At 38.7% G+C, this 26,278-nt stretch overlaps 1 protein-coding gene across 4 annotated transcripts; it reads left to right on the top strand.

Annotated features, from left to right (window-relative positions):
* The first annotated feature begins 1,506 nt into the window (after positions 1 to 1,506).
* LOC121864154 (serine proteinase stubble-like) lies at positions 1,507 to 25,730 on the top strand. Of its 4 annotated transcripts, none has more exons than XM_042363119.1 (12): positions 1,508 to 1,767; positions 13,799 to 13,893; positions 14,195 to 14,341; positions 16,232 to 16,367; positions 17,047 to 17,174; positions 17,507 to 17,971; positions 18,961 to 19,046; positions 21,147 to 21,429; positions 21,654 to 21,819; positions 23,013 to 23,227; positions 23,832 to 24,040; positions 24,636 to 25,730. In XM_042363119.1, the coding sequence occupies exons 1-12, from the start codon at positions 1,691 to 1,693 to the stop codon at positions 24,801 to 24,803; spliced, it is 2,175 nt and encodes a 724-aa protein (XP_042219053.1). In that variant the 5' UTR covers positions 1,508 to 1,690; the 3' UTR covers positions 24,804 to 25,730. The 4 variants fall into 4 exon arrangements, with proteins under 4 accessions (XP_042219056.1, XP_042219053.1, XP_042219054.1 ...); XM_042363120.1 differs by having other exon boundaries at positions 1,511 to 1,767; positions 23,835 to 24,040; XM_042363121.1 differs by lacking the exon at positions 1,508 to 1,767 and adding an exon at positions 6,351 to 6,552.
* The last annotated feature ends 548 nt before the right edge of the window (positions 25,731 to 26,278 follow it).

Below are 26,278 nucleotides of genomic sequence, written 5' to 3'. Positions count from 1 at the left end.
AATTTATTATTATTATTATTATTATTATTATTATTGGTAGTAATAGTAGTGGGGGTAGTGGTAATGTATCTGCAACAATTTTAATATTCAACTGTGACCTAAGAAACCATATTGTCCATAACCAAAATATTATCATATCTAGGTGAGTGTTGTCACCCTTCCTTAGTGCCTTCCGGTGTGATAGTGGGTCATATCCGCCACCAGGAACGGAAGCTTTTTATAACAGAGGCGTCACGTCCCCAGATACTCCTAATAGATTGAGTTTAATAACGATAATTGAAAAGAAAGTTCTATATGAGTGTAAAAAATTTTGTCCCAGGGAGGTGAAGGGTCCAGGTCCTTAAAAGGTTCGTACCATAAATATTCCTCATATACAAAGATCTAAGAACACACCGGACTGGTTGACGTAAACCAAAACACAAAATAACTTCCAAGAATAAAGTAAAAGTTACACCTACCATACACTCCATAGTATGCAAACCAGATAATTTCAACGTATCTGGTTAAGATAGAGTCGAAGTCTGATTTTGATATTGTACAAGCAAATGCCTCAAGTTTTAGGCGCATGTTATATCTTTACATACGAGGAATGTTGATCGTGCGAACCTTGGATAATCTATTCCCAGTCAGCAACACACCTCTCCCAGGGCGTCTCCTACTGGCCCCCTCCCTGCTTCTTCTTGTTTATATAAAAGGTTAGAGGCACTTGGGAAAACTCTCCTCCGTTTCTTCCCCATATCTGCGTGTGCCTGTGTGTGAGCGTGCGTGTACGTACAAGTATGTGTGGGATTGGATCAGTATAACAGGTGTGTGTAGGTGTAAGGTGGCATATGTGTGTCTGTCCATGTGAGGAAGCGAGGTGTAAGTGATGAGGGTTTGAGTACATGTCAGCACGCATATATGGTGAGAACGAAAAGAGTGTTATCTCGTTAAGAAGTATTATTTAACTTATAATAGATGGGAACAAGACAAATTAAGATAGACTAAGGAAGAGTTTGTGTTCATTAGATTTTTTTTAGCAAATAATGAAGATGTCCAAGATGAAAAAAAGGACATCCTATCTTGCCATAAAAAATTGATACTATGAAGAACGTATAATGGCAGCTTTAATTTACGAGTCTTTCAAGAGGCATAAATTGTGATTAGATGTATTCATTAACTATCAGCACCTAGATAAACCTGGTGAATGAATAGTCAAGTATAAAATTGTGATAGAAGATGAAGAAAGAAGTTGTGTTGGGGCTAGGGTGGATGAGAAAATGATGTTATAGGTTGTGTCTGGTGACCGAGGAAAAGATTGTGACGGCGTGGTGAACGGTGGTGCTGTGAGGAACAAATACCTAATGCAGTGTGATTCTCATAATTCGAGATAATTATGCGTATATTTCATTTCTAATTTACGATGGTTTCATAGAATTATCGACTTTGAAAGACATCCACTCGAATGCATCACAAAACCCCGCTCGCTTGGATGCACAGAGATGGGCGTCGGCGTCACTGGTTTCAGTCTCCTCCCAAGTTATCAAAATGTGTGTACCTTGAGGGAATACTGTATATATCGCCAAACATCTGCTTTATTTCTCAAGATATAGTCTCCTTCCAGCCCAAAAAATTAATCTGATATCTTAGCAACATGAAGTAAGAACTATAGTGGGTGTGTTTATATCTGTTTATCCAGAACAAGGTAGAAATGTTGACCATCTTGCCAAGAGCGATGATACCAACCACCATTGTCTGGGTCTATGGTATTACTGGGGTTTATATAAGGTAAGAAATTAAGACAGCCGTAGTGTGCATGGGGTAGTGTACATCAGGCTGTTTTATACTAGATATGAATGTTTTCTTTATTTTTGTGTAAGGCATCATCTTCTCATTGTTAACTTTACACTTTACACATTAATGACTTGCACGTAGTTTCCACAAATATTTACCGAACCTCGAAAATTTGATGTGGTTTACTGTATATAAACCACGTTGTGTCTATTAAACGTCTTGTGACTTTTTTATTTATCTTGTTTGTTTTATATTTTTTAATAAATTTTAATCTCCACATCCTGTATCTTACTCACTGTGTGTGCGTGCGCGCGCGCGCAAATATCACGGGTTAATTTACAAATACACTACTGTAGTATGTTACAACACCTACTTTATCCACCTACAGTGTATCAGCGTCTACATAACTAATTATAAAGATGAAATAAGATTCGATTTAGTTTTCTTGTACAGCACAGGCAATTTTGAGACACGAGAGTTTACCGCATAATTCACTCAAAGTCGACTAAAAGAACCTTGGGAAGTCATGAATACTATACAGATGGATCACAGTGAAGAGGAATGAGAGGAGCGCCAGTGTGTATATATTGTTTTCATGCAAGGTGATCGTTTTACCATTAGTAACTAAGTATATGTCTGCCATATATTACAGTAATACGGTGAGCGATACAGCAGGGCAAGAGTTCAGTCTCATTACTATTTGCCAAAGTTCAGGATACATGGCTGAATCTTGGCAGGGTGAGACCCAGAGTGAGTAGCAGTAAGGTGTAAAAAAAATTAATCTGGGACTCCTGTAAAATTTTCCTACTGTCCAGCCTTATGACCGCCCAACACAACGACTACGACCAATATTTAAATCCTCTTTTTACGTCTCTTCTATAGTTTTCTTTCCTTGACTCTGAAGATAGACATCACTGTGTATATAGTTATCTGGTGTTTACCTTGATAAGTGTTGAGGATGGAGTTTCTACCACAGTAGTGCTTTAGGCAACCAAATTTCTGAAGAATTACCTGGTCAACCAGGATGTTGCTGCCGGCAGACCTCAGGCCAACATAACCACTACAGCCCGCTTAATGACGCACAGTTTGCTGGCACTTATTCGTTACCTCTCTCTAAAGCCATTACTTTTCTGCCACATATCATCAGCATTCATCTTTGTCGAAGTGATGTATACCTTGTTGTGCTCTCTGGGCAGTCTGGGGGTGTCATCTCGTCAAACATTAATACTCCCATATCCTGTACTGACTCCCTTGCGTCCGATGACATATTTTGTCTAATATTGCTTCGTGTTTTGATTTTCTTCATTCTGATTGTACGGAACAAGTAAAAGTTCTCTCTAATGAGCATTATATTGATTTCTTCTCTCATTTGAAGATCTGGGTGATGACCAATTGCAAACACTGAAGTGTTTCCGCAGGTGTAATTTTCTTCACTGTGACCGAGGTCTGGAGTACTGAAAGTAACAAGGGGCTGAGCCCGGTGCCCTGATAAACAGAACTTTGAAACTGACAACAACTCTGTGATATATTTGTTAGAAATTTAATACATTATCAACTGTCTACATAAAAGCAATGCCTTCGTCTTCATGTTGTCTATCCATAAAAGTGAAGCAAGATTCTCATTCTCCCTTCGATAACCTGTGGTTAGTTTTTATTGTTAATTAGTTCGTGTGTTTGTAACAAGTTTGCGCCTTACCATAACATTATGTGAGTTATACGATATTTAATTTTCTCTCTGTTGAAGTATTTGTTAATATTCTCTGTACCACAAGTGTTAAAGTTTCTCTTCGGCGGTGGGACTGACTTTGGTGACACCTTGCAACTCGCCCGCCAGGATGTTCCAGATATGACGCTGTGATAACGTCATCCGCACTCACCTAGAACTCTACAGGAATAAACCATTTTGATTGTTAAAGATACGCTGTGAGTCCTGATAATTTTTTCTCTTTTCTATTTCATATTAACTAGCTTACCACTGGAATAAAACTGTTTGTAACTTTAAGGATTATTAACTTTGGGTGTACATATAACATAATTTTAAATGCGGTCAGTGTTAACATCGGATGACAACTTTACAGGTAAAGTACAAAGTCTCAGGTGTCGTCATAACTGCCGTCATTTGTCAACTGGTGGAAGTTGACCAATTTCTTGGTCCGCTCCCTCACTTGTGTCCTCATTAGACAACTTTTTTTTGTGGGGCATGTCAAATATGTTGTTTAGTCATCAAAACTACATTATGCTGGGGATGAACCCAGTAGCAAGACCACATAATACAATTCATAAAACCACTCGGCCGCAACTGGCAGAATGTCTTGAACTAATTGGAGAATCGGATTTAAGATGGTCGCGAATGATGGAAGTTGTGTTGAAACCTAAACGTTAAAAGTTTACTTCGCATTATACTTTATATTGGTGTTGTTAACTGTTTACATCCTGTATAAATATGCACAATAATTAACAGGACTCATGCTGGTAATCACTGGGGAAGAAAATCGTGAACATATAAAAGTTTTTTCACTATTAGGATCTTCGTGGTATAATCAAGATGAAAATGCTTTGCTCTGTCCGTGTTTCTATTTCCCAGCCCAAGTTGTCGTGTGTGTGTGTGCAAGCTTTAGGGCAGCGTATATTGACAAAACAAAAAGACTCTCGGCTAAATGTAACCACGCCCACCAACATGATCACCCGTTCTCATACGCGAACATTTCAGTTTTTAAGATCAGAAACGAGACACTTATCCACCATGGAAGGTTTTATTTTTTTCAATATCGACTTAAACCTATTATCAGTGTTATGGCTTCCTGTGAATTACTGTGTTTCTCGAATTAAGGTTTGTGTGCCGCTATCATTATTCTTTCACCTCTTCACTTTTGTGTGTTTAGTGTGTTAGACATTGTTAATCGATTATCTAGTCTCCTGTTTTTATCCCGTCTTTGTTTACATTGATTTATTGTTTGTGATTTTTTTATATTCAATATTTTTTTCTATTATTAATATACACAAATACTTTAGAACTTGTCCCTTAATGCTCTACTATGGGTGCAATAGATAATGTTTCGAAACATTAGGCGATTGTATTAAACAACTCACTCTTGATGCTTGTGGTTTCCTGTGTTCCTCTTCATTATCAAACTACGTTTTCCACTCCCGCGCCTGTGTATGTGTGTGTGTATCACACTTAATAAGGATAGTCGCCGATTAAACTTTAAGAAGCAACAGATGTTTTTGCCAAATAAAGATAATGGACGTGTTTTCGTTTATGATAAATTTGCAGTTTCATTTAAGACGTCGTTAACCATCATAAGATAGCCAAATTGTAGTAGCTACAGTAAGTTAGCTTATGTATGAAGCTATTCATGTATATGATCCTCTATGGCCAGTCAGAAGTTAAAAACAAATCGTTATTTCACAATTATCCTCAATTAGCGTAACATTATGTGCCTCACCCATTCCTTTTCCAGGCGCCTTGTGGAGCACATGCTGAGGGTACCTGGGTACTAATTATATACGGTATGTGCAGTACCGTAATTAGTTCATGGCTAACGTCTGAGTTAGCACTTATAAGTTCATATATGGAACATAAATGAACAATCACTGGTGTAGTAAACAAAGAAACAGGAGAGGTACACTGATGCTTCAGCCAAACTTATAATGTACGACCAAGGAAGAATCCTTCAGGCCTCCGATAGCCTTTGATACTGTCACATTATAATGTCCATCATAAATCTAAGCCTGGATTATTGTAGTATCATTATATTGCTAGTGAGTGAATAAACCTGTCTGTGATGCTTTTTCCGGTCACGAGACACAGGTGAAGGAATAATAGTTTATTGCCTCATGGCTTCCAAATAGGTCGTGTTGACGAGCAGTGGGCGGACAAGTGATCCCTCTTCGTAATGCAGCTGTCGTGCCCATGAGGTTCCCCACCAGTTAGTTACACGAGTTAAAAAATCCTTCCTTGTATAAAGTTGCATATAGTTTCCTAACAAATTAGTCCTGAATAGTGGATAAAAAGAAAAACTATATGATCCTTGTCCAAACCATTATGAAAGAAACCCGTGTCGGGAACAAGTTGGGTCGTGATTGCGGTATTGGAGATAAAAAAAAATCTGTAATTCTTCACTGCATATGAAGAACTTAGAAAATAAACACATTTTCTAGGTTAAGAGGAGTTGTAGTAATAGCAAGCCATGGCACAACCTTCGCTGACCCACATAACACAGGAAGGAAGACGTTATTGAAGAGTTTGGTAACTGTTACAACCTGGGCGCAATGGTTTGTTGGCTAATTGTCTAAATACAACGAAAGAGAGAAAGGCTGGAAACAGATAGAGAGAGAGAGGGAGAGAAAGGGGAATTAAAAAAGACGGTTATTTTTTCAATTATTAAAAAAAAAAGCTCGCGTGTGTGCGAAGGGGCAGGTTAGAGAGGGGGATAGAGGTATGTGTAGGGGAGCAGGCTAGGGAGCGTGGTGGAAGTGTGTGTGTGGGGGGGGGGGTGGTAGAGATATGTGTGTAGGTTCGGAAATGTGGTGGGGTTCCATCATAGTGGAGAAGGGAGGAGGGAAGACAGCTGCCTCCAGTCTGTGGCAGGGTGTGTAGTCACCCGGGCGTCCCACGCAAGGTCTCCACCAACACCCGGGGTTACTAGCGGTCAAGAGCGCCCGCCCAGGGAGCAAGGTTGACCAGGGGCAACAGTTGTGGCTCAGTGTGTGTGTGGACTTGGGAGAACCACAGCACAACATGGCTCTCTCTGCCATGCTATTTTCGGCTCTTTTTTTGTGAGTACAGTACTTGTTTTTTTTAATTTATGGGTGATTGTTAAAAAGCATTTATGTGATCCGACTGTACAGTATCCTTTAAGGCAGTTCAGTTGTTTATAAGATAATTAGAATTAGTGTTTTTTTTATGTTAACCAAAAGTTGTTATTATCGCACGTGAAGGTCGACATGTTGACTGAGCTAATGAACGCATGTTGGACACTTGGTGGATAGTAAGATCTTGTTTGTACGAACAACAACAGTTTTACAGTCACCGTGTAATTTAGCACAACACTTAATTTAGTGGTCCATGAAGTTTTGTTCTTCAAGACAAGGTGATATGTGGGTCAGGTGATGTCACTGACACGAGGCTTCTGCCACTCGTCATCCCGGCCACCCTTCCAGATTCACACGTCACTCAAGTGGCAGTTTATCAAGAGAAATGGTTTTATTGCTCACACTGTTATTTCATAATGATTTCTAAGTTCAGTAATTTCATCATCAAAATTAATAATTTTATTAAACTGCTGAATAAATATTGTCAAGGTCATTCACCATCTGTATCATTATCTAATTTTATATATTTAAAAATACAAATATATAATATACATTTTGCATGTTATAGAATTCATGTATTTTCACCAGACTTAACCGGTACATTAAGCATATAACGGGTTGGTCATGCTGGCAGTCCCGTTAGACAGAGCTTGGCCTAACCTCATATCCACTTACCTCTTCCTTTACTTTTGAACTCCAATATATAAATTTATTTTCCCCATTTTTCTATAAATTTTGTATATAATGGTTCGTACCTTTGGATAAATCAGCTGTAGTATTTGGCTACAGCGACATAGGATGTTACTCCAGCGGCTGTGTACTGCAAGATCTCATTTGACTTCCAAATATTTAGTTCACCTTCGTTCATTTTTTACCTTTGGTAAACTTGGCTATATGGGGATGATTTTAGGTTTTCTTACATCGTCTATAAACTTTTGGAAACTGACTTTAAACATACCGTGCAATGACATGTCCAAATAGCTAACAGGCCGATTAGTGGCGAGGAAGATAGAGTAGTAGTAATGTTATTATCTAATGTTACTTAAGCATGGACTATTGCACGATCCCACAATTCAATTCACACAAACACTCGCAAACTCAACTTTATTTTTACAACTTATTACTTCAAAACAGACAACCATTTCCTTATTACAATATTCACCGTCGACTAGAAAGTATAAAGTCTTTCTCTCGATGTGGACATTAGATTTTTTTACAGATTGCCCACGAGGGGGCTAGTTTATTGGGCACCCCCTTACATCCTGTGCAAGGTGAAGCGCAGAAGCGTTTACAGTGCCCAACTGGGAAGCATGCGGAGTTCATGCTTGCCTTTGTGACTCATGCATAAAGGGCGTAAAGGCCTGAAGGGTCGTGGGTTTTGTCAGCAAGTTACATAAAGTGACAGAATGATGAGTGTGTGGGGAGAAAATTCCCGGTACAATTTATCTGTTTATGGCAAAGTATGGCAGGTCCCTAATAATGTCAAGTGCCAGGCCTGTGACTAGGAGGAGGGATATCTGGTCAGGGAGGGAAGAGATGTTGGTAACAGATTACAGATTGCCCCGGAGGGGGCTAGTTTATTGGGCACCCCCTTAGGTGTTGGTAACGGCTGGGGACCTGTAGGAGGAGGTCATAGGGCAAATGAGGATGTGGTGAAAGAGGGTGTGAGAGTCGGTTGACCACAAAGTTTACAAACAGTGCGGCCAGGCTCAGGGTTGCCTATGTACTAGGCGTGGCGAAGTACAGTGGGGTGTGGAGGAGGTGATATGGTGTGGTGGGACAGGTACAGTAGGGGTGGAGGGAGGCACGTAGGCATTGACAACATTGAGGGACACACCTTTTAGTGTGGTGTTTGTATCGTGTAATTCAAGAAAAAAGCTATGACCTTTCACTTTGGGCAATGTCCGGGTGAGATGACTTTCACTACGTCATTCTACTGCGTCATTCTACCTTTCCTCTACCTCCGCCATTTTAGATTTCGTCATATCGGTAATAATGATTGATTCGACAGGGATACTAGATTAAATGAGAATATTATATACCTCGCTTCCCTGGCTGTAATTTTTTCAATTTCCTAAGTCGGCAACACGCCCAAGAAACTCAATATCAAAGACAAAAAAAAATCGCTTGTCATGGATGCGAAAGGGATAATCTGGCAGTGAAAAAATATTAAAATAACTTCCATAGAGGAATTATAATTATTTAAGTAATAATAAAGTACTCAGAGAAGAGAGTTTGTTTATAAATTGATTACGCTTGATGCGGTTATGAACGCATGAGAATGAGCTTTTCGAACGTACACTAATAATACTTTATAAAGCTAAAATAAACGTATAAATCTAATCTGTAGTTATTATTAGGTAACATAACATTAAAAAAAAACTTGGATACTCGATACCCTTTGTCAGAAATTTAAATAGTTGTCTTTAATCGTGGGCGAGCAAGGGGAGATTCTGCAATGCCTCGGACGGGGCAGTTCAGATCTTAATAATTTTCAGTGTAAAAGAATGTGTTTTATATACATGCGACTCTACAGGGTGCAGTAAGACCTTTTGACACGCAAAACATTCCACTTTACACATGGTCTACCTCGAAAATAATATACTGGAATTTTTGTTGGGTTTATAGCACATCCTTTAGTGTTTGTTGACATACAATAGAGTCTAGGAAGGAAATACTTGACATAGCTTAAAGGTTATTGTCCGGCAAACTAAATAATAATAATAATAATAATAATAATAATAATAATAATAATAATAATAATAATAAGATAATGATAATAATAAGAAAAAATCTGCCAATATGTTAAGAGTATCCAGAGAGAGAGAGAGAGAGAGAGAGAGGGACCCTTTCTTCAGTTCCAGGTATCGGTATTGTTGGAACCAGACTTTTTTCAGCTATTGATTTATTGAACTGAATAGGACAATAGGTAATAAGTATTCGAGTGATATTTGCACAAACTCTTATAGGTGTGTGTGTGTGTGTGTGTGTTGTGAACGTGTTTAAAGGACGTGTCATAAAGGAACGTGCATAAAGTGAACGTGAGGTGAAGTCTAACTGTACAATGGGCGAGGCAAACTTATTCAATTCTTTATTCTGAAGACCTCACTACCCACCTCCAACACCACCACCACCACCACTCTTTAACTATTTATGTGTACTTCTTGAGAGCTTATGAAAAACTTATTAGCTTCTTGATATCTTTACAAATTAAACGACTTCGTCATTACACGGGCTTGTTCCTCTCACCACAATAACAGCGACCTGACTTGCAGGTTTGCCTTCAATGAGAGATAAAATGCTTAACATAAATCTCTCCAGAAGAGGATAGCTAGACAGTAGTAACCCCCCACCCCCACCTTGGCCATTCATCATACAAGGCTTATGATGATAAGTAGCATCTTTCGTCATCCCAGGTGGTACAAAACAAGCTAGGTGGAACATTGGCTCAGGGGGTATACAAAGAACTATATTGGGTTCCTTTCAGTCCTTCTGTCTGTCTGTTTCTGTGTTTGTCTATCTGTCTATGGAAAAAAAATGGATAATGGGCGCTTCCTACATCACTGTCTTGAAATATCACCTCAACTGTTGCTGTATCCATACGTCATTCATCCATAAGTTCTCGCAATTTTAATTTCTCATAAACTTGCGGCTCAGTTTTTTGGGGAAAAGATGTTCCCTTGAGGTTGTGACGGATGATAGCGTTTGTTATCTTAAGTGAGTGTATAAGACCTAATGTAGTGTTATTGTATGTTATTTTACGGTCTTTTTAAAATTATGTATTATGATAGGAGATGCCTTTGGTATAGAGTATAACCTCTCTCTCCAGTAGACCCTTATGTATGCTGCTGTCGTCTTTACAGAAGTCATCCCTGTAAGGCAAGACAAGGCCTCGGTGGTAGTTCGGTGGCCAGCTGATATTATTAGTAGTACTGCGGGTATGTGGAGTGAGGTTAGCTGTTTTCTAGCCTCTAAAGGATGTTGACTCATCTTCCAAGAATGTGTTAACTGTTGTGGTTAAGGGACGGTGTTACGCAACGTAGGTGTTCTGGACACTCATCTTCCCACCTTAATAAGACATGAGTTAGAATACCCGTCTGTACATTATTCTTTCTTCTTGTCTTAAAAAATGGAGACTTAATTCTTGACGTATGTGGAGGAGGTTTATGGGGACAAGGCTTTATATCCTAAAAACAAATCGTAACGTTATAAGCTAACCTAACCCAACTTTCTTTCAAGGTCTGACACGATGTAGATTATATTTCCAAAAGAAGATGATAGAGACTGGGTGTTAAGAGGAGCAGTAATACGATATACTAACGTGTACTGGACAGCTGGCTAAAGAAGACACCAGGCCTTCTCTTGAAATGCAGTGGCTTTACATCTGTCTAATGTACACTAGTGATTATTTCCACGTATGAGCGACTTTGTGGCTTCGAGGTGTCTCATTACGATGTTTATGCAGGTGAACTAATTTTTCTACGTTATTCTCAGTACAGTATATCATCCTTTGAGAGCTGGAGGGTGTGTTACTTAAATCTGGTTCCGTCACTCTTCCCCCAACAACATCTCACTCCCTAGCCTCTTATCCTCGCCACTCCGTCTCCCTGTCCCTCACATTAAACTTCTCTATCTCCTCATTCTCCCCCTCCCTATTTCTACTCACTATCTTGCTCTCTTACCCCTTTCCTTGCTATCTCAACTCCTCACTCCTCTTATCCCCATTTACTCACTCCTGTGTGTGTCTGTCCTCGTGATTAGTATACACGCCCTGCCCATGACAGAAACGCCTCCCTCTTACACATATTTATTATACTGTGCTATCAGCGGTCACCACGCCGCCCTCCCACACACAGGTACAGTACAACGCCACTGCCCCACCTCCACTCTTCCCCTCCCACGTCCTGGTTCACCTGACTGGTTCTACAAGCTCTCTCTACGAGTATTTCTACCCCGGCGTCTCTTTCAACTACAACAATTCAGTATTCTTGTTGATATGAGGATCCTGGAGCCTAAGTGTTGTGTCAGACCAGAGGATATTATTTGTACTGTTGCCTGGTGGTCATCTGATTCTTAACACTGAGTAATTAGTGGGTTACTTCGCCTATACTTGGATGCTGCTACACCATAAAGTTGTTTCGCCACCAGGAAGCGTATATCCGATTGTGTTCTTATTTACTGTTGTGTACAAGGGCTAGTGAACTCTCTGTCTCTATCACTGACCTATGAACTTTAGGATGTTGTATGTTTAATATTGAGTATAATGAATTGTTGCTATACCCCTTGTTAAGTGTTGAATATAATGAGTATATATAACTTGTGTATTCGTTAAGAAATATCAGGACAAACACTTGTATTCAACTTCAAAATATCTTCGTAATTATAGTTGCCAGCCAAACCACCTCCACCCCTCCCCCATCTCTCTCTCTCTCTCTCTCTCTCTCTCTCTCTCTCTCTCTCTCTCTCTGAATGGTAAACACGACTGTGACGCTGTTGTCATGTAAATACAGAAGATTTGGCTGTGACTTCCTCTCATGGCTACAGTGACGCCACAAACCACACTGAATAACAAAAAATGGGCATGTGAGAATACGGTGATAATACTCGAAACCCCGCGTTACAAATATACAGTACATATATGGGAATGTAAATGAATAAATGACAGTACAGGTGAAATCGTAGAGATGGAGTAGGGGAAGGTGTAGATGTGGGTGTAGAGGAAGGTGTAGTTGTGGGTGTAGTGTAGCAGCTATTGGCCAGGATGGTATTAGGTGTCACTGGGGTATTTTAGGCAGGTATGGTGGGGGTCAATATCCTGGGTCCTCCTTTAACCTTCCTCTGCCCACTACTCACCTTCAGGGCTGGGAAGGGGAAGGAGGAGGGGAAGTTAAGTGAATTCGATAGCGTCTTGGGAGAAACTGAACTCGTATCTTAGTAAATTCTCATGTGTAGCTGTGTGTGTGGGGGGGGGGTCATTAATAAAAAATATTATTCACCACAACTATCCTGGCCCCAAAGGAAGGATTAACTCCCTACTAGTATTGACGTTTTATCCTCCACAGAAATATAAGTTATTCCAATTAACATATCATGACCTCGAAACACGGTGCTTGTTATATAACCAGGGTCAGCCTAATGTCACGGTGTCAGTAATATCAACACTATTGATGTATATAGTTTTTCTCGGGGTTAAGGATTGTTTGACATTAAACTTGAAAGACCAGTTTTCTTCTTAATGTTCAGTCATACAGGTCTTTCCTTCAGGTATGTCTATCAGAAAAATCTAGTCTTCCAGCATAGTTAACAGCTTTAGCAAGACAGTCGTTCTCTTAACAGGGTGAAAGATAGATGAAGGATTAATATAAACCAATGATAAACAGGCTTGTATGAGTCCTTTATTGTAAATGGTGAGTGAGGTGAGGTGAACACTGACAGCCATGAAGGTGCTGGGTCATGGTGCGGGGATGTCTACAGTATACAGGGGGTTTTATGCTCCCACAAAACCAGTCTAATGTTGAATTAAATCCCCCATCCAGGTACAGACTAGTTTTCTAGATTATAGATGAATGATAACGAGTGCTTTGAGGTTGTATGACATGAAAATTGTATAGGGACTGAGAAAATATATATATTAGAAGAAAAAATAATGTAGGAAAAAGTTTGTATTGGTGGTCAGGGATTTGGAAAGTCATGCGGGATGTGATGGTTGGCAAGTAGACCCTCTGGTTGAGATGCTAATGTGCTCTTCGTGTCCTTAAAGGGAAGATACATTTGTGTATTTACGTTTCTAAGGCTATTTCGTGTTGTTAACCCCTCTGTTTAGTTCCTTATATATATATATATATATATATATATATATATATATATATATATATATATATATATATATATATATATATCATTAATAGCACGCGGACTTCTACATGCAATCAACACCTCAACCCGCCAGGATTGAGATGTTGATATATATATATATATATATATATATATATATATATATATATATATATATATATATATATATATATATATATATCCCTCTGCATTTCATCTCTCCTTCCTCCCTCCCTCCACTTCCCTTACTTTCTGCATTCTAATTTTCCTCTCTCTCTCTCTCTCTCTCTCTCTCTCTCTGAATTCTTCCTCTCTCTTTCTCTCTCCACCTGATGCACCTCACACTATCACATTAACCAGTTGATACCCGCTGCAGGTGGTGGTGCGGGTTGGCAGTAGAGGGCGTGTCGGAGCTGCCGGCTGACCTGGACCTCTATCACACAGGAAGAATCACGACAAGCCACTCGAGATGTAAGGTCTTTCTCCTTGTACACTAACACTACTGTATACCACTCCCTTGTCTGTGTCACTAGTGTATCTGTGTTCTTACTGTATTAATGTAGGCTACATCTATTGATTTCTAGTTAGCTGCTCAAATACATCTGTTAATCACTTTATGTTAGACCATACCTGTCATCTGAACGACATTGTTTTTACCAAGTCTGTACAATTTAGCTAAATTTTAGTTATTGTCACAAGGTAAACAGTTCTGTCAACAGTGTCCTCCTCTACAAATTATGATAAACTACCTCTTCTGTCTACCTCCTTGCAGTACTGTTAAACCCTCTCAATGTATTCGGCAACTCGGTATGTAACTACAAAGACGAGATGGGCAGCTGTTACGGCGAGGTTGAGTGTTTAGCGCTAGCTGGTAGTTTCGGCAACTTCTGCTCCGGACTAGAAGGACTGTGCTGCCTCTGTGAGTCTTACTGCGCTACGTTCTCAAAGAGTCCTCAGTCACGCTTGTCTTTATAACTAGCTAGAGGCATGGCGATACATCTGACCAAATTAGTGTTGACATTGTCACTGTAGTTCTCCTGTACCCCATGATCTCTCCTCCTGTACCCCATGATCTCTCCTCCTGTATCCCATGATCTCTCCTCCTGTACCCCATGATCTCTCCTCCTGTACCCCATGATCCTCCTCCTGTACCCCATGATCCTCTTCCTGTACCCCATGATCCTCCTCCTGTACCCCATGATCTCTCCTCCTGTACCCCATGATCCTCCTCCTGTACCCCATGATCCTCTTCCTGTACCCCATGATCCTCCTCCTGTACCCCATGATCCTCCTCCTGTACCCCATGATCCTCCTCCTGTACCCCATGATCTCTCCCCTGTACCCCATGATCCAACTGTTAGACAGATTCTTGATGGTGACTCCACTACACCTTTTAATTATCCTCACCTGCCTTACCTTTCATTTCCCTTCCTTCTCTCTTCACACTCTACTTATCACTACAGCTTTATACATCCTCTAACCATCTACATTTTATCTCTCCCTCCTCAAACATCCCTTTGTTAACTTTATATGTACTGTCCTCTTTACCTTAATTCTGTCTCCTCTCAACATCACGTCCAGTATTAGCTCGTCTCTGGAGTACATGCACACACAGGGTATTGATGTCCTCCAGGTTACCAGATTACGAAATAAAAATTGGGTGGGAAATGAAAACGTATGCTTACTGTATGTTTACCGAGATACAACAACAACATTACTAATACCGTGTGCGTAGTTTCTTGGTATACAGGCAGTAAAGTGTTAGATTGGGTGATACTCGACTAAATGGAGCCCAGTGATAGTCATTCCAGCAGTACTTCAAAGCCACAAAAAGTCAGCCGGGGTTAGGGGTCAGTGATGCTGTTAACTGGTCTAGACTAGTAGGAGAAGACAGGGACAAGCAATGTACAGTTTGTTGACCCTAATCTCTTCTTAATATGCTGCTTAGAATGACCCCCATTGTTTTCATTTGTCATATTTCATTTCATGGTATTCTGTGGAATTTACCGTTTCATTATTTTTTTTGTCTGTGTTTTATCCCTATTTCTTGCTATTTTATCTTTGTCTCATAGGAGTTTTTCATAGTCTCCTTATTTCATGTACTTTATACTTAGGTATTTGATTCCCATTTAGTTGAATTTCTTGTTTTCTATTGTAAGGTATTTTCATATTTTTTTTTTTTTTTGCATTACAAGTATTTGATTGTGTTTCATCATTGTTTAGTACTTATTTTATTTAATTCTCTCAGGATAATCATTCATTTGTGACTTCTGACAAGTTGCAGCCACGTAATATGTTCCTTCTTGGATAAAATTAACTGCACATGTAAAAAATAAGCATACCAAATTTCAGCTCTTACCTTCAAAACTATAGCCGTGTGTAGTGAACATCCACGCCAGCAAACAAACAACCAAACAAATTAACAATAAGCAAATAAATAAACAAGCAAACATACTTGATGCTTTTTATATACTGTACAGATAAGTGACAATTTAACTGATAGTCACTTGTTTTGTGTCATTTCTGTGCTTCTCTCAGGACTAGAATTAGTACCTGTATAGCTTACTGTATTATTGCGAGCCTCTCCCTAGTCTTGTTTCATTCCTCTTGTGTTTAAAGTTTCTAGTTTTATCATTTCTTTCTAATTCATTGAAGTTTTGTTTGTTACAATTTAATTACTGGTACACCGTTCTCTGTTGTCTTAGAAGGCTCATTGTGCTCATTGAACAGTACTGTACCGTACAAATACCTTATTTACTTGCACAGAAAATGGCTATAAACATCTCTAAGATATTTGTGTTTTGCTCAGTTTACCGTACATGCGGACAAAGAACGTCGCAGAAGGTGTCGTACTTCAAGAACGTGCAGTACCCGCTCCAGGACAAACTGCAGGACACGTGTTCCTTCCAGGTCATCAAGCACAGCGAAGAATACTGCGCAGTGAGGTAAGTTGGTCAACACACGGTTTAATCTCGCATAATTTTTTTTAAATGTTAGAATAGTGTAATTACTAACCTTGTTATCCTCTTGAAGACCTTATTTGTTGGAGCTCGGTAATAACATTATAAAAACAAGAAGTTGGTCATGTTTGTTGGTGTTACAGACTTGAGTGGCCCTCTGAGTAGTAGTAACCAAAAGTGGCCCTCTGAGTAGTAGTAACCAAGAGGCCCTCTGAGCAGTAGCCCAGACTCGTGATATAGAACTTCATATCTTCAAACTCTTTATTTTAATTTGCAGACACTTATCCTCCTCTTCTCGACTCTCTTCTTCATCGTCTTCCTCTTTATATGTTTCCTCTTCATCTTCTGTCTTTTCATCTTCTTCCTCTTCTCGACTCTCTTCTTCATCTTCACACCTTTCTTTATGTTTATTTTTGCAGTTACTCTATTTCATTGTTATCCTTGGCCAAATAGCCTTACTGTTTACTATTGTTGAATATGTACAGGTGTATACTATTTAGGTTCAGTGCTTTGGGAACTGTGTATACCTCCACTGTCTATGTACACCGCTAACCTACTATGTCAACACACAAGCCGAACTGTATACCTGTATGGTTTATATACATGCTAAAATCAATTGCAAACTTGTATGATGATTTTACTGAATTATCATTATTACCGACAGCGTGGAGATGATTGAAGTTGACTTGCCTACCACGAAGAATGGCCGCTGCAGGGACGTGACTTATCATGTTACAGGCATCTACAACGGCAAACTCCAGCCCTATTGTGGATACCTTACCGGCAGAACCTGTAAGTGCACACACACACACACACTGGAGGTTCATACGAGGAAGACATGTTATCAGTGGCCTGGGTGGGCTAATTCCTGTAAAAAAAACTAACCAAACTTCCTTAGGCATAGCATTAGGGTTTTTGATCATCAGGTTAAATAAGCTGGGGTGTCTAATCTTCATGTGATCCAAATTAATCCACTCTAGATTCACATAAGGTGACCAATGATCTTTTAATGAGACCTAAAACATATGAAAATATATTATCTCTCTCTTTGAAGCTTTAAGAAATGGTACTTTAGAGTGAGGTCGTGTAAGATGTGTGAGTAAACAAAAGGTTCTCGGCCACAGACATATACGAGTTCAAGTCGGATGAGGTCATGCTGCACCTCAACTCTTCCTATGGTTCGAGCACCAAATGGAAAATGAAGGTGTCACAAATCCTCTGTAGAGATTTTACGGGTGAGAACCTCGAGGGAATCCAAGAAGTTGATAGCCTCATTACTGGAACTGGAGGCAGCGGTGGAGGAAGTGGAGGCAGCGGTGGAGGAAGTGGAGGCAGCGGTGGTGGAAGTGGAGGCAGCGGTGGAGGAAGTGGAGGCAGCGGTGGAGGAAGTGGAGGCAGCGGTGGAGGAAGTGGAGGCAGCGGTGGAGGAAGTGGAGGTAGTGGTGGAGTAAGTGGAGGCCTCATTGGGGACACTGGTGCAGGAAGTGGAGGCAGCGGTGGAGGAAGTGGAGGCAGCGGTGGAGGAAGTGGAGGCAGTGGAAGCATCGGTGGTGGAATTGGAATAGTAACTACTACTACTACTACTACTAGTAAGTAAAATGAGGATAAATAAAATAAAACATGTGATTCCAGAGACACAATGGTAGCACACACACACACTTACCCTTGACAAACTGTGTTGCAACATGAGGTAGCTGTACAAGTGTTACTGAACATAGTAATAATTATGATCCACCTACAGACGATAAACCTCGTTTGTGATAAAAATTGTGCTAGATATCCTTTTGTATACACACACACTGGAGGTTCATACAAGGTATATATATATATATATATATATATATATGCTGATAACCACAAGGAAAGAAGAAAACACGAAGTTCCCAAGCGCTTTCGTGTAATTCACATCTTCAGGGGTGAGTACAGACTAGAGAGAGTAATACAAATCAAGGTGTATATATACAGAGGAGGGTGAGACCAGGTCCACAATGGTCAGGTATATATATATATATATATATATATATATATATATATATATATATATATATATATATATATATATATATATATATAGGCCTATATACATATACATATACAATTTCGTTTTTTACCAGGTCTTGAAATATCTACCGGTATATTCTGTGTCTTTCCCTCCCCATCCTAATTATAACTAAATACATTAATGTTCCCAATAATGATAGTGAAAATAACAAATTGTGATAATGATATTGAAAATAACAATTAAAGAATCATCCAAGCAAATCAGTTCCAAGAACCATATTATTACTATGCTTGGTAGAGTAAATATCGAATGAGTTACTGAAAATTAATGTAGATACCACAAGAGATTATCATGTCGCTGTTTTCTGTAATCCCTCCCAAAACAGCAGAGGGCCCTGTTTGGTAGTTCCGGGCAGGGTTGTAACGTTACATTTTTTACTTTACAGTCATATATGTTCATTGTAACAGTGAGGATTAGAAATTATTTATAAACTGATGTATACTGTAATTATAATTTCATGCTTGAGTATCGATAACGTGGCACTGAATGGACTAAATAATTCCGGGTTAATTGCAGCTGTGGGCCCGCCAGCACCCCCTCCCAGCACCAGCTACAGATCATGTGGCACCAGGGGTCCGACCTTCAACCAAGGCACAAGAGGGGTAAGTATTGTGACAACTCCATTAATTTTCACTATACTTTTATGTTATCATTACCACCTTGCTGTAATGATCATGATGATATAATTACCAATGTTTTATAATGGCCATATCCATGTCATGATGGTTGTGGTGTAATGGATGTAATGACAATTGTGTTTGTAATAACTAATTTGTTGAATAACAACTGAGTAGTAATGGGCAAACACTCTTGATGCAATAATCAATATAATAAGAAGCAATATTTTAATAACCTTAGTGTGGTAATGAATATGGAGTTTTAAAGACCACTGTACCTTTAATGGCCATCGTTCTCTAATAACCAAAGGGGTTTAGAGGGGGATGTGCTCTTGTAGGGTTATGAGATATTGGTTCACACTCAGGATGGGATGGAGAAAGGAAACTCACAATGTGCTCACTGTATACATATTGTATTGGATGTACAATGCAGCTTGTTGCTGGGTAGGTAGCATGGTAATAAGCGTTGAGTAGAGAGAGCTGGGTGGTGAGGGTGCCCAGAGGAGGGACATGCGGCTTGAGGAACGCCAAGGTCGCTGGCGGGAGCGGCAGCCGCACGGCTGGCGCGGAGGTGTTGCTTGCTGGTGGCACTGGGTAGAAAAGAGGCTGGTCACAGCGGTGTCAGGCCTTATAAGGCGGGGGTAGGCGTGGGTAGATAGTTGACCCCCGCTCCGTGGGAGGCGCTGGAGGTGTAGGCTGGGGAATTCGAGAAGGTTCGGTGCTTGTAGGGGAGGAATCCACTACACTCTCTCCTTCCCTCTTTTGGATTGGTTTATGCAAGGCGTCAATTACTCCGTGAATTATATGAGAACTTGTACACACGATCAAAAAGTATTTGTACACATTGGGTCTGGTGATTTCCTAAATGATCTTTTACTTTTACTTTTATCCTATGATACAATTTAACCACCAACCTGAACCAAGCTACATATTGTTCGCATGAGTAATATGTTTTCGGTAATAGTGGAGCAGACGTTTACCACCAGGAGTATGCGGATTTTGTTCATATTTTACACAGTTGTTCTTTGGATGATATTAACTAGTAAAATTGATACAACAACTTTTTATTTGAATTACAGTACAATTTCTTGTGTGTATAAATGATGAGAATCATAATGTTGGAATTGATTCCCATACAGTAATATGGCTTTTGATACATTTCCAATTTCTTTTGATTAGCATTGGTTAATAAGTGAACTGTATGTTCGTATACTTATTGTTCTTCCACAAGGGGAGGCAAGAAAGCCATCTTGATTTCCCCTTCATAGTTTGGCGTCTTGGCATCTCGCTGTTTATCGTATCACGAGTTATCTGTCTCCAAGAGCTCATCTGTAAACATGGACTGGTTGGGAAGATGTGCAAGCATTCAAAATACAGAGAGAACAGACAGTGAAGAGGAAATATGAGTTTCAGTGCAACAACCAATCGTGCTCTCATGTCCACAAAAATGCTTTACGAAAATTGTTTTCATTAGTACCAGATATCAAAGTAAGTTCTTCTGTTTATTGTGCCAGGGGGTCTGAGGGGCTCTGCCCCTGGTTAGGAAGCTAGGTAAGGTTAGGTTGGTTCGGTCAGGTTCTGTTAGGTTCTGTGCATTTTCATTTTCATGTTTAGTAAGCAAAGAGCATCCCCAGATATTTTGGTGCCATTTGATACATAATTTCTACTATTAACCGTCTCCTCCACCTTTACCATATTTTCTTTTGAGTGTACATATAATAATTATATTTACTGTGGATAAAACAGGAAATGTCACTAGCAAGCGATATATGGCAATTTGCAATGTCCATCATCTTTGGTGCATAAAATGTGCAGATACTTTTTTGATTGTGTGTACACTGGTAAATTATTAGTTTACTCTGTGAATTATAGTTCTGAACTAATTGTTACTTCATACCTTTCAACCATCTTTAATGTGACCCATTATATCAGGGATCTAAGCAACATTTTGAAGAATTATTGTGCCAGAACACCCGTGAGATTCTTTGCCCGCTCCCAGATAAAGTGAGGAGAGCTACCTGTCTGTCCTCTGCTGCAATACTGAGAAGAAAAAAATAGGTTAATTTTTCTTTTGTCACCTTTCAGCATGCAGCCCGACGCCTTGGAATTACTGGTCCTTTAGGCCCCGACAGGGTGACCTTCACTGGCAGACGCAAAAGTGGAAGTCGCCGACCTGTGAATACAAGGCGCAGAACAGAAATTGTAACTCAGAGATCTAGGGTTTCAAATAAGTCTCCTGTTGAAGTGCAACAAGGGGACGTAGAAATGCGACAGGGTGTTGTGGCTAGCTCAGTGCCAACCTTCACAGGAATAGTCAACACCAGATCTTGGGGAGGACCAGACCTTAGTGATACGCTTTTTGGCTTTTGTAAGTTCATTTTTACTTTCTTAATGTTTTTTTTTCAATTGCATAGGTATTTGATAATAGATCATACACTTATTTTGCAGTGGCAGTTATTAGTGAATGGGTAGTTCTAATGAGAATGTTACACAGCTAGTTATAGGCCAGGTAACTCCTTATTGTACCTACTTCAGGCATTGTAATATACAGTATATTCATTTCGCTTAGGTATCCTCTCTTTTCCACGACAGACACAGGACCACGCAGTATCTTTTCCAACCGCATTACCTTCGGTCAAGTGGCAGGGATCTACGAGTTTCCCTGGCAAGTGGCTATGACGACCAATGGAAGGTTCCACTGTGGGGGTTCCATCATCGGCGACCAGCATGTTCTCACCGCTGCTCACTGTGTCTCCTCGTAAGTGATGATAACTATTTGTGATGGTAAAAATAACTGATTAAAGTAGTGATGATAATGACTTAAAATTTACCTCAATAGGCTACAATATATTCCAGTGTTGGTCAGGACTAGATTAACAGGAGATCACACTTGTAGCTGTCAAAAAAGTAAGTAAATGAATCTCACATTATTTCACGATCTTACAACTTAATCCAAACAAATTAGCTGTATTAGTTTTCTGCACTAATAGTTTTTTTTTAATTAGATGTTTACATTTAACTAAGGAATACCCATCATGGAGCCTCTTCACCTTTTTCAGTTACAGTGGTTTTTCTGTGAAGAATAAACTGGGAAACAGTGAACGTTTTATCTGTTGACTTCATGTTGGTTATTTTGTATTATGGCAATTTAAGTAGGATGTGATTGTTCTGTCAGTGTGTATGTTAGTTCCAAGTTGTAATGTCTTTTGACCATGAAAGATTCCCCTTTGTATTATTCAGTACATGTGTTCTTAGTATTTTTTGTTTTAGAATATAGTAGGTTGGCATAGTACAGTACAGTATATATATTCTTAATTCTCTGCAAATAAGATAAACAAATTACTGTATACATCATGGCAGTTCATCTCTCGTAACATTTCCAAATACGTCAAGACCAATACCACATGACGTGTGTTGTTTAACTTTTCAGATAAGATATACGGTGTAATACTTGGCTTTCCAGATAAAATTCTGCTATAACGACTATATATTTTTCTGGTGCTAGTAAAAGTACCTCTTAATGATGACTTATACCCCATTTATCCAGAAACAAATCCTTATACAGATTCTACCATGTACAGTATATACAGGTACTCCCCGACTTACGACCGACTCGACTTATGTCCACCCACACTTATGACCTGCCTCAGTCATACCAAAATTTGGTCAAATTATGTATTTTTGAGTCCCAAAGTCAGTACACAGACAAAATTTTCATCTGTAATTCACTTTAAAATGGCTAGGAAGCTTAAAAGTGAGTGTTTTGTGGTGCTGAGAAGAAAAAGAGACCCAAATTTTTTATTTTCTGTGTGTTATTTAAGCATTTCCGACTTACTACTATTTCGACTTACGACCTGGATGTCGGTCCCTAACCCCGTCGGGGAGTACCTGTATATACAATATTCTCCTCCTTGTAAGCCACAACTGCCTAATCTACTTTTTATTTCCTAGATACAAAGACCGTCCCCATGCACTCACACTCTCTTTGGGCGACTGGGACCTGTCAACCAAGAATGATGGTCCAAGTGAAAACGCCGTCATAGCTAAGATAACGGTACATCCTAAGTACTCCCGCACCACCCTACAGAACGACTTAGCCGTCCTAAAACTCGCCAAAACTATTACGTTCACTCAGGATATACAAAAAATTTGTCTACCCTCTACCCGTGAGTTTTATTATTTTTTTTGTGTGTGTAATTATGCCTTTTTTTATAATTACTGTATATTATTATTATTACTGTACTTTTAGAAATTCCCAAGACTATTTTTTTCCTTACTTGGGTGATAAGTGCTTTTGTTTTAATTTTCTGATGTAAGCAACTTACACAATTGAAATGCAACACGTCTACCTTTTCAGTACCACATGACAACATACTGGGTCGAAAACCAAAAATTATGTGCATATGTTGATCTTTGACCCTATTAGAATACTGTATAGTATCACTATACCAGACCTGTAACAAGGTATATTTATGCCCAAATCTGGATACCAGTTAATTCTTGGTACAGTTCCTCTCGGAAAAACAAAACAAAAGGCAAAGCTATTATCAGAAGGAAGATGCATTACAGTACAATACAGTGTACGAATATATAATGAACACAGTTATAAGTACTATTACTGTTTCTATCCGTTTCATTGTTGATACTGTTATTATTACCATTATTACATTAATATTAACTGTATGCTCTTGTTATTAATAGCTGTACAGTTGTAACATTAAGGATCAGCATCATCACTATCACTCTCATACTCATTATTAATATCTGAAGCAGAGCTAAACCTGGTGGATGAACAAGCGACTGTGGCAGGGTGGGGCAGGGACGAGAATGGAAACCTTCAGAGTCAGCTCCACCACCTCCAGGCCAAGATTATCACCAATTCACTATGCGATCAGCGCTGGAACAAACAAGGTTCCCCAACGGGCTTCATTGTCTCATCCATGTTGTGTATGGACTCAACAAATGGTGATTCCTGTAATGTAAGTTGATCTTTGTGAAGCTCAGAAGTATGGATGTTTCATTCACTGGTGCAACACTACTACTCAGGGGCATCTTATTGAGTGACATGATGACATATTTATTGTTATGGGTGTCTATTTTTTCAGATATGTTTGATGGCCTTTGCTCTCTTTAGGTGGATAAAGATGGAAAGAATTCTAGTACTAATATTGTGCATTTCAGTGTGCTTACAGTAGGGTCAGTTAACTGTTTCAATTACATAATAAACTAATGAATTTGATATGATGTTTGTTTTGATCTTATCTCTTGATCCTGTAGATTAAATTTGTAAACACAGGAACAATAGTAGTCTTATCATAACAAATAAAACATTCCTATAATAAGAGTGGTATGGTGGCCAAGTAGATACTGGGCTCACCAAACATTGCCATAAATTTAATATTGCAAAACTAACCTAAATAAATTTTTCCAAGAGTCATTAGGACAAGTAATTCCCAACTTCCACTTTTTTGACACTAGTCTTAACAGCAAAACAAGAGTAGAAGTATACTCTGTTTTAGTGAGTAGTTTTACCTGTTTTAATCTTTCTCCGTTATTTTCTCTTTCTCGCTGCAGGGTGACAGTGGAGGCCCATCCATCATTGAGTTTCCTCCAGGTTCTGGCAAATACGTGCAGGTGGGCTTAGTATCCTTTGGCTCTGGCTCTTGTACAGATGCGAACCTTCCTGGAGTGTACACCAGAGTGTCTTATTACTTGAACTGGATTCAGAGCAACATGAACTAATTTTTCTGTTTTGGTTTACCTGTTTTATCATCCAGTGCCTAGAAAATAGTTAACAATTTGAACAACTAGCATGTGTTACTTACCTGTTTGATCACATGATACGGTTTAGGATAATGTTATCTCCACCATTGGATGTTCTTAGGCATTTTGTGGTATTGATGCTCAGTAATGTATCTTGTTGGCGAGAAACCTTTTATTTGAATGCAATTTTTTTCCTTCATATGGACTTGAATATGAGTTGGATGAATGGATTTTCTTTGGCAAACAAAATCATGGGCACAAGTATTGTCCATTCCATGCTACTTCACACAGCTTCCATACAGAATATGATGAGTGATGAACTGGTATTGACTAACGTTTTTATGTTATGTATTTCTCTTGAATGTTATTTATTATATATTGATGTGTCAGGTAGTACTGCCAACCTATCTATGTAAATCAACAAATGATTCACTGTCTATTAGAACATATATGAGGTTTTATCTGAAAGTTTCATAAGCTCGTGTAAGAGTATTTAGTCTAAAGGATGTTGATGAAAAAGCTTTATGGTTGTGCAGTTTGCCTGTAGCTGTGGTCTCATTTACTGGCATTAATTGCTTCGTGTTGTAATATAATAAACGTTAAATTTGTGAGGAGAGTGAAGAAAGAATGCCAACATCAAAGAATGGAATATTTTGATCTACACTAGGTTTGGATAACTAATACCTGTATATTTTGTGTGTTACCCTCCAAATGTTCTATACAATACAGTCTTCGTAAAAGAACGATTGACACTGGTGACCCTATGGAATATTCATATTATGGTAACATATGTAATGACTAATAACACTGACATATTTGTTTTGAGTTTGTGTACTGTTTGTTTGTCAGGAGAATCGTAATTATTAAAAAAAATTTTAATTCCTTAAATATGGTAGATGTATGAAATTATACATATATATATATATATATATATATATATATATATATATATATATATATATATATATATATATATATATATATATATATATATATATATATATGTATACTGTATATATATATATATATATATATATATATATATATATATATATATATATATATCATGTAAATCCACAATGAAAACAATGACAACGTAGGCAATTGTTTCTTTTCCCGTGATTTTATATATATATATATATATATATATATATATATATATATATATATATATATATATATATATATATATATATATATATATATATATATATATATATATATATTCCTGTGCTTTCTAGGATAAAGGGTTAGGTTTTTGATAAAGGAACATTTCCACACTTCCTAATTCCATGAACCAGTCAGGTAATATTGGTCTGGTTGTGAATCTTGTCTTAACCGCTGAGAGCCATTAAAATAGAAAAATCTTATTGGCCGACCGTTAGCGTGGTCATACAATAAGACTGGCCGCTGACATTCTATGCTCTTACGTCATCTACTTTAGCTTTGAGATC

The sequence above is a fragment of the Homarus americanus genome, unplaced genomic scaffold (genome assembly GCF_018991925.1).
Source record: "Homarus americanus isolate GMGI-L3 unplaced genomic scaffold, GMGI_Hamer_2.0 scaffold26351, whole genome shotgun sequence".
Classification (NCBI taxonomy): Eukaryota; Metazoa; Arthropoda; class Malacostraca; order Decapoda; family Nephropidae; genus Homarus; species Homarus americanus.
Note: the sequence above shows the minus strand (reverse complement) of the source record. Positions and strands in the feature narration are given on the sequence as shown.

Bases quoted from the DNA above. Each gene is read 5' to 3' on its own strand.
- LOC121864154 (XM_042363119.1), top strand. From the start codon at position 1,691: ATGTTGACCATCTTGCCAAGAGCGATGATACCAACCACCATTGTCTGG. The intron at 17,175-17,506 runs GTAAGTGCACAC...TCTCGGCCACAG, and splicing joins ATACCTTACCGGCAGAACCT to ACATATACGAGTTCAAGTCG. The intron at 17,972-18,960 runs GTAAGTAAAATG...GGTTAATTGCAG, and splicing joins TACTACTACTACTACTACTA to CTGTGGGCCCGCCAGCACCC.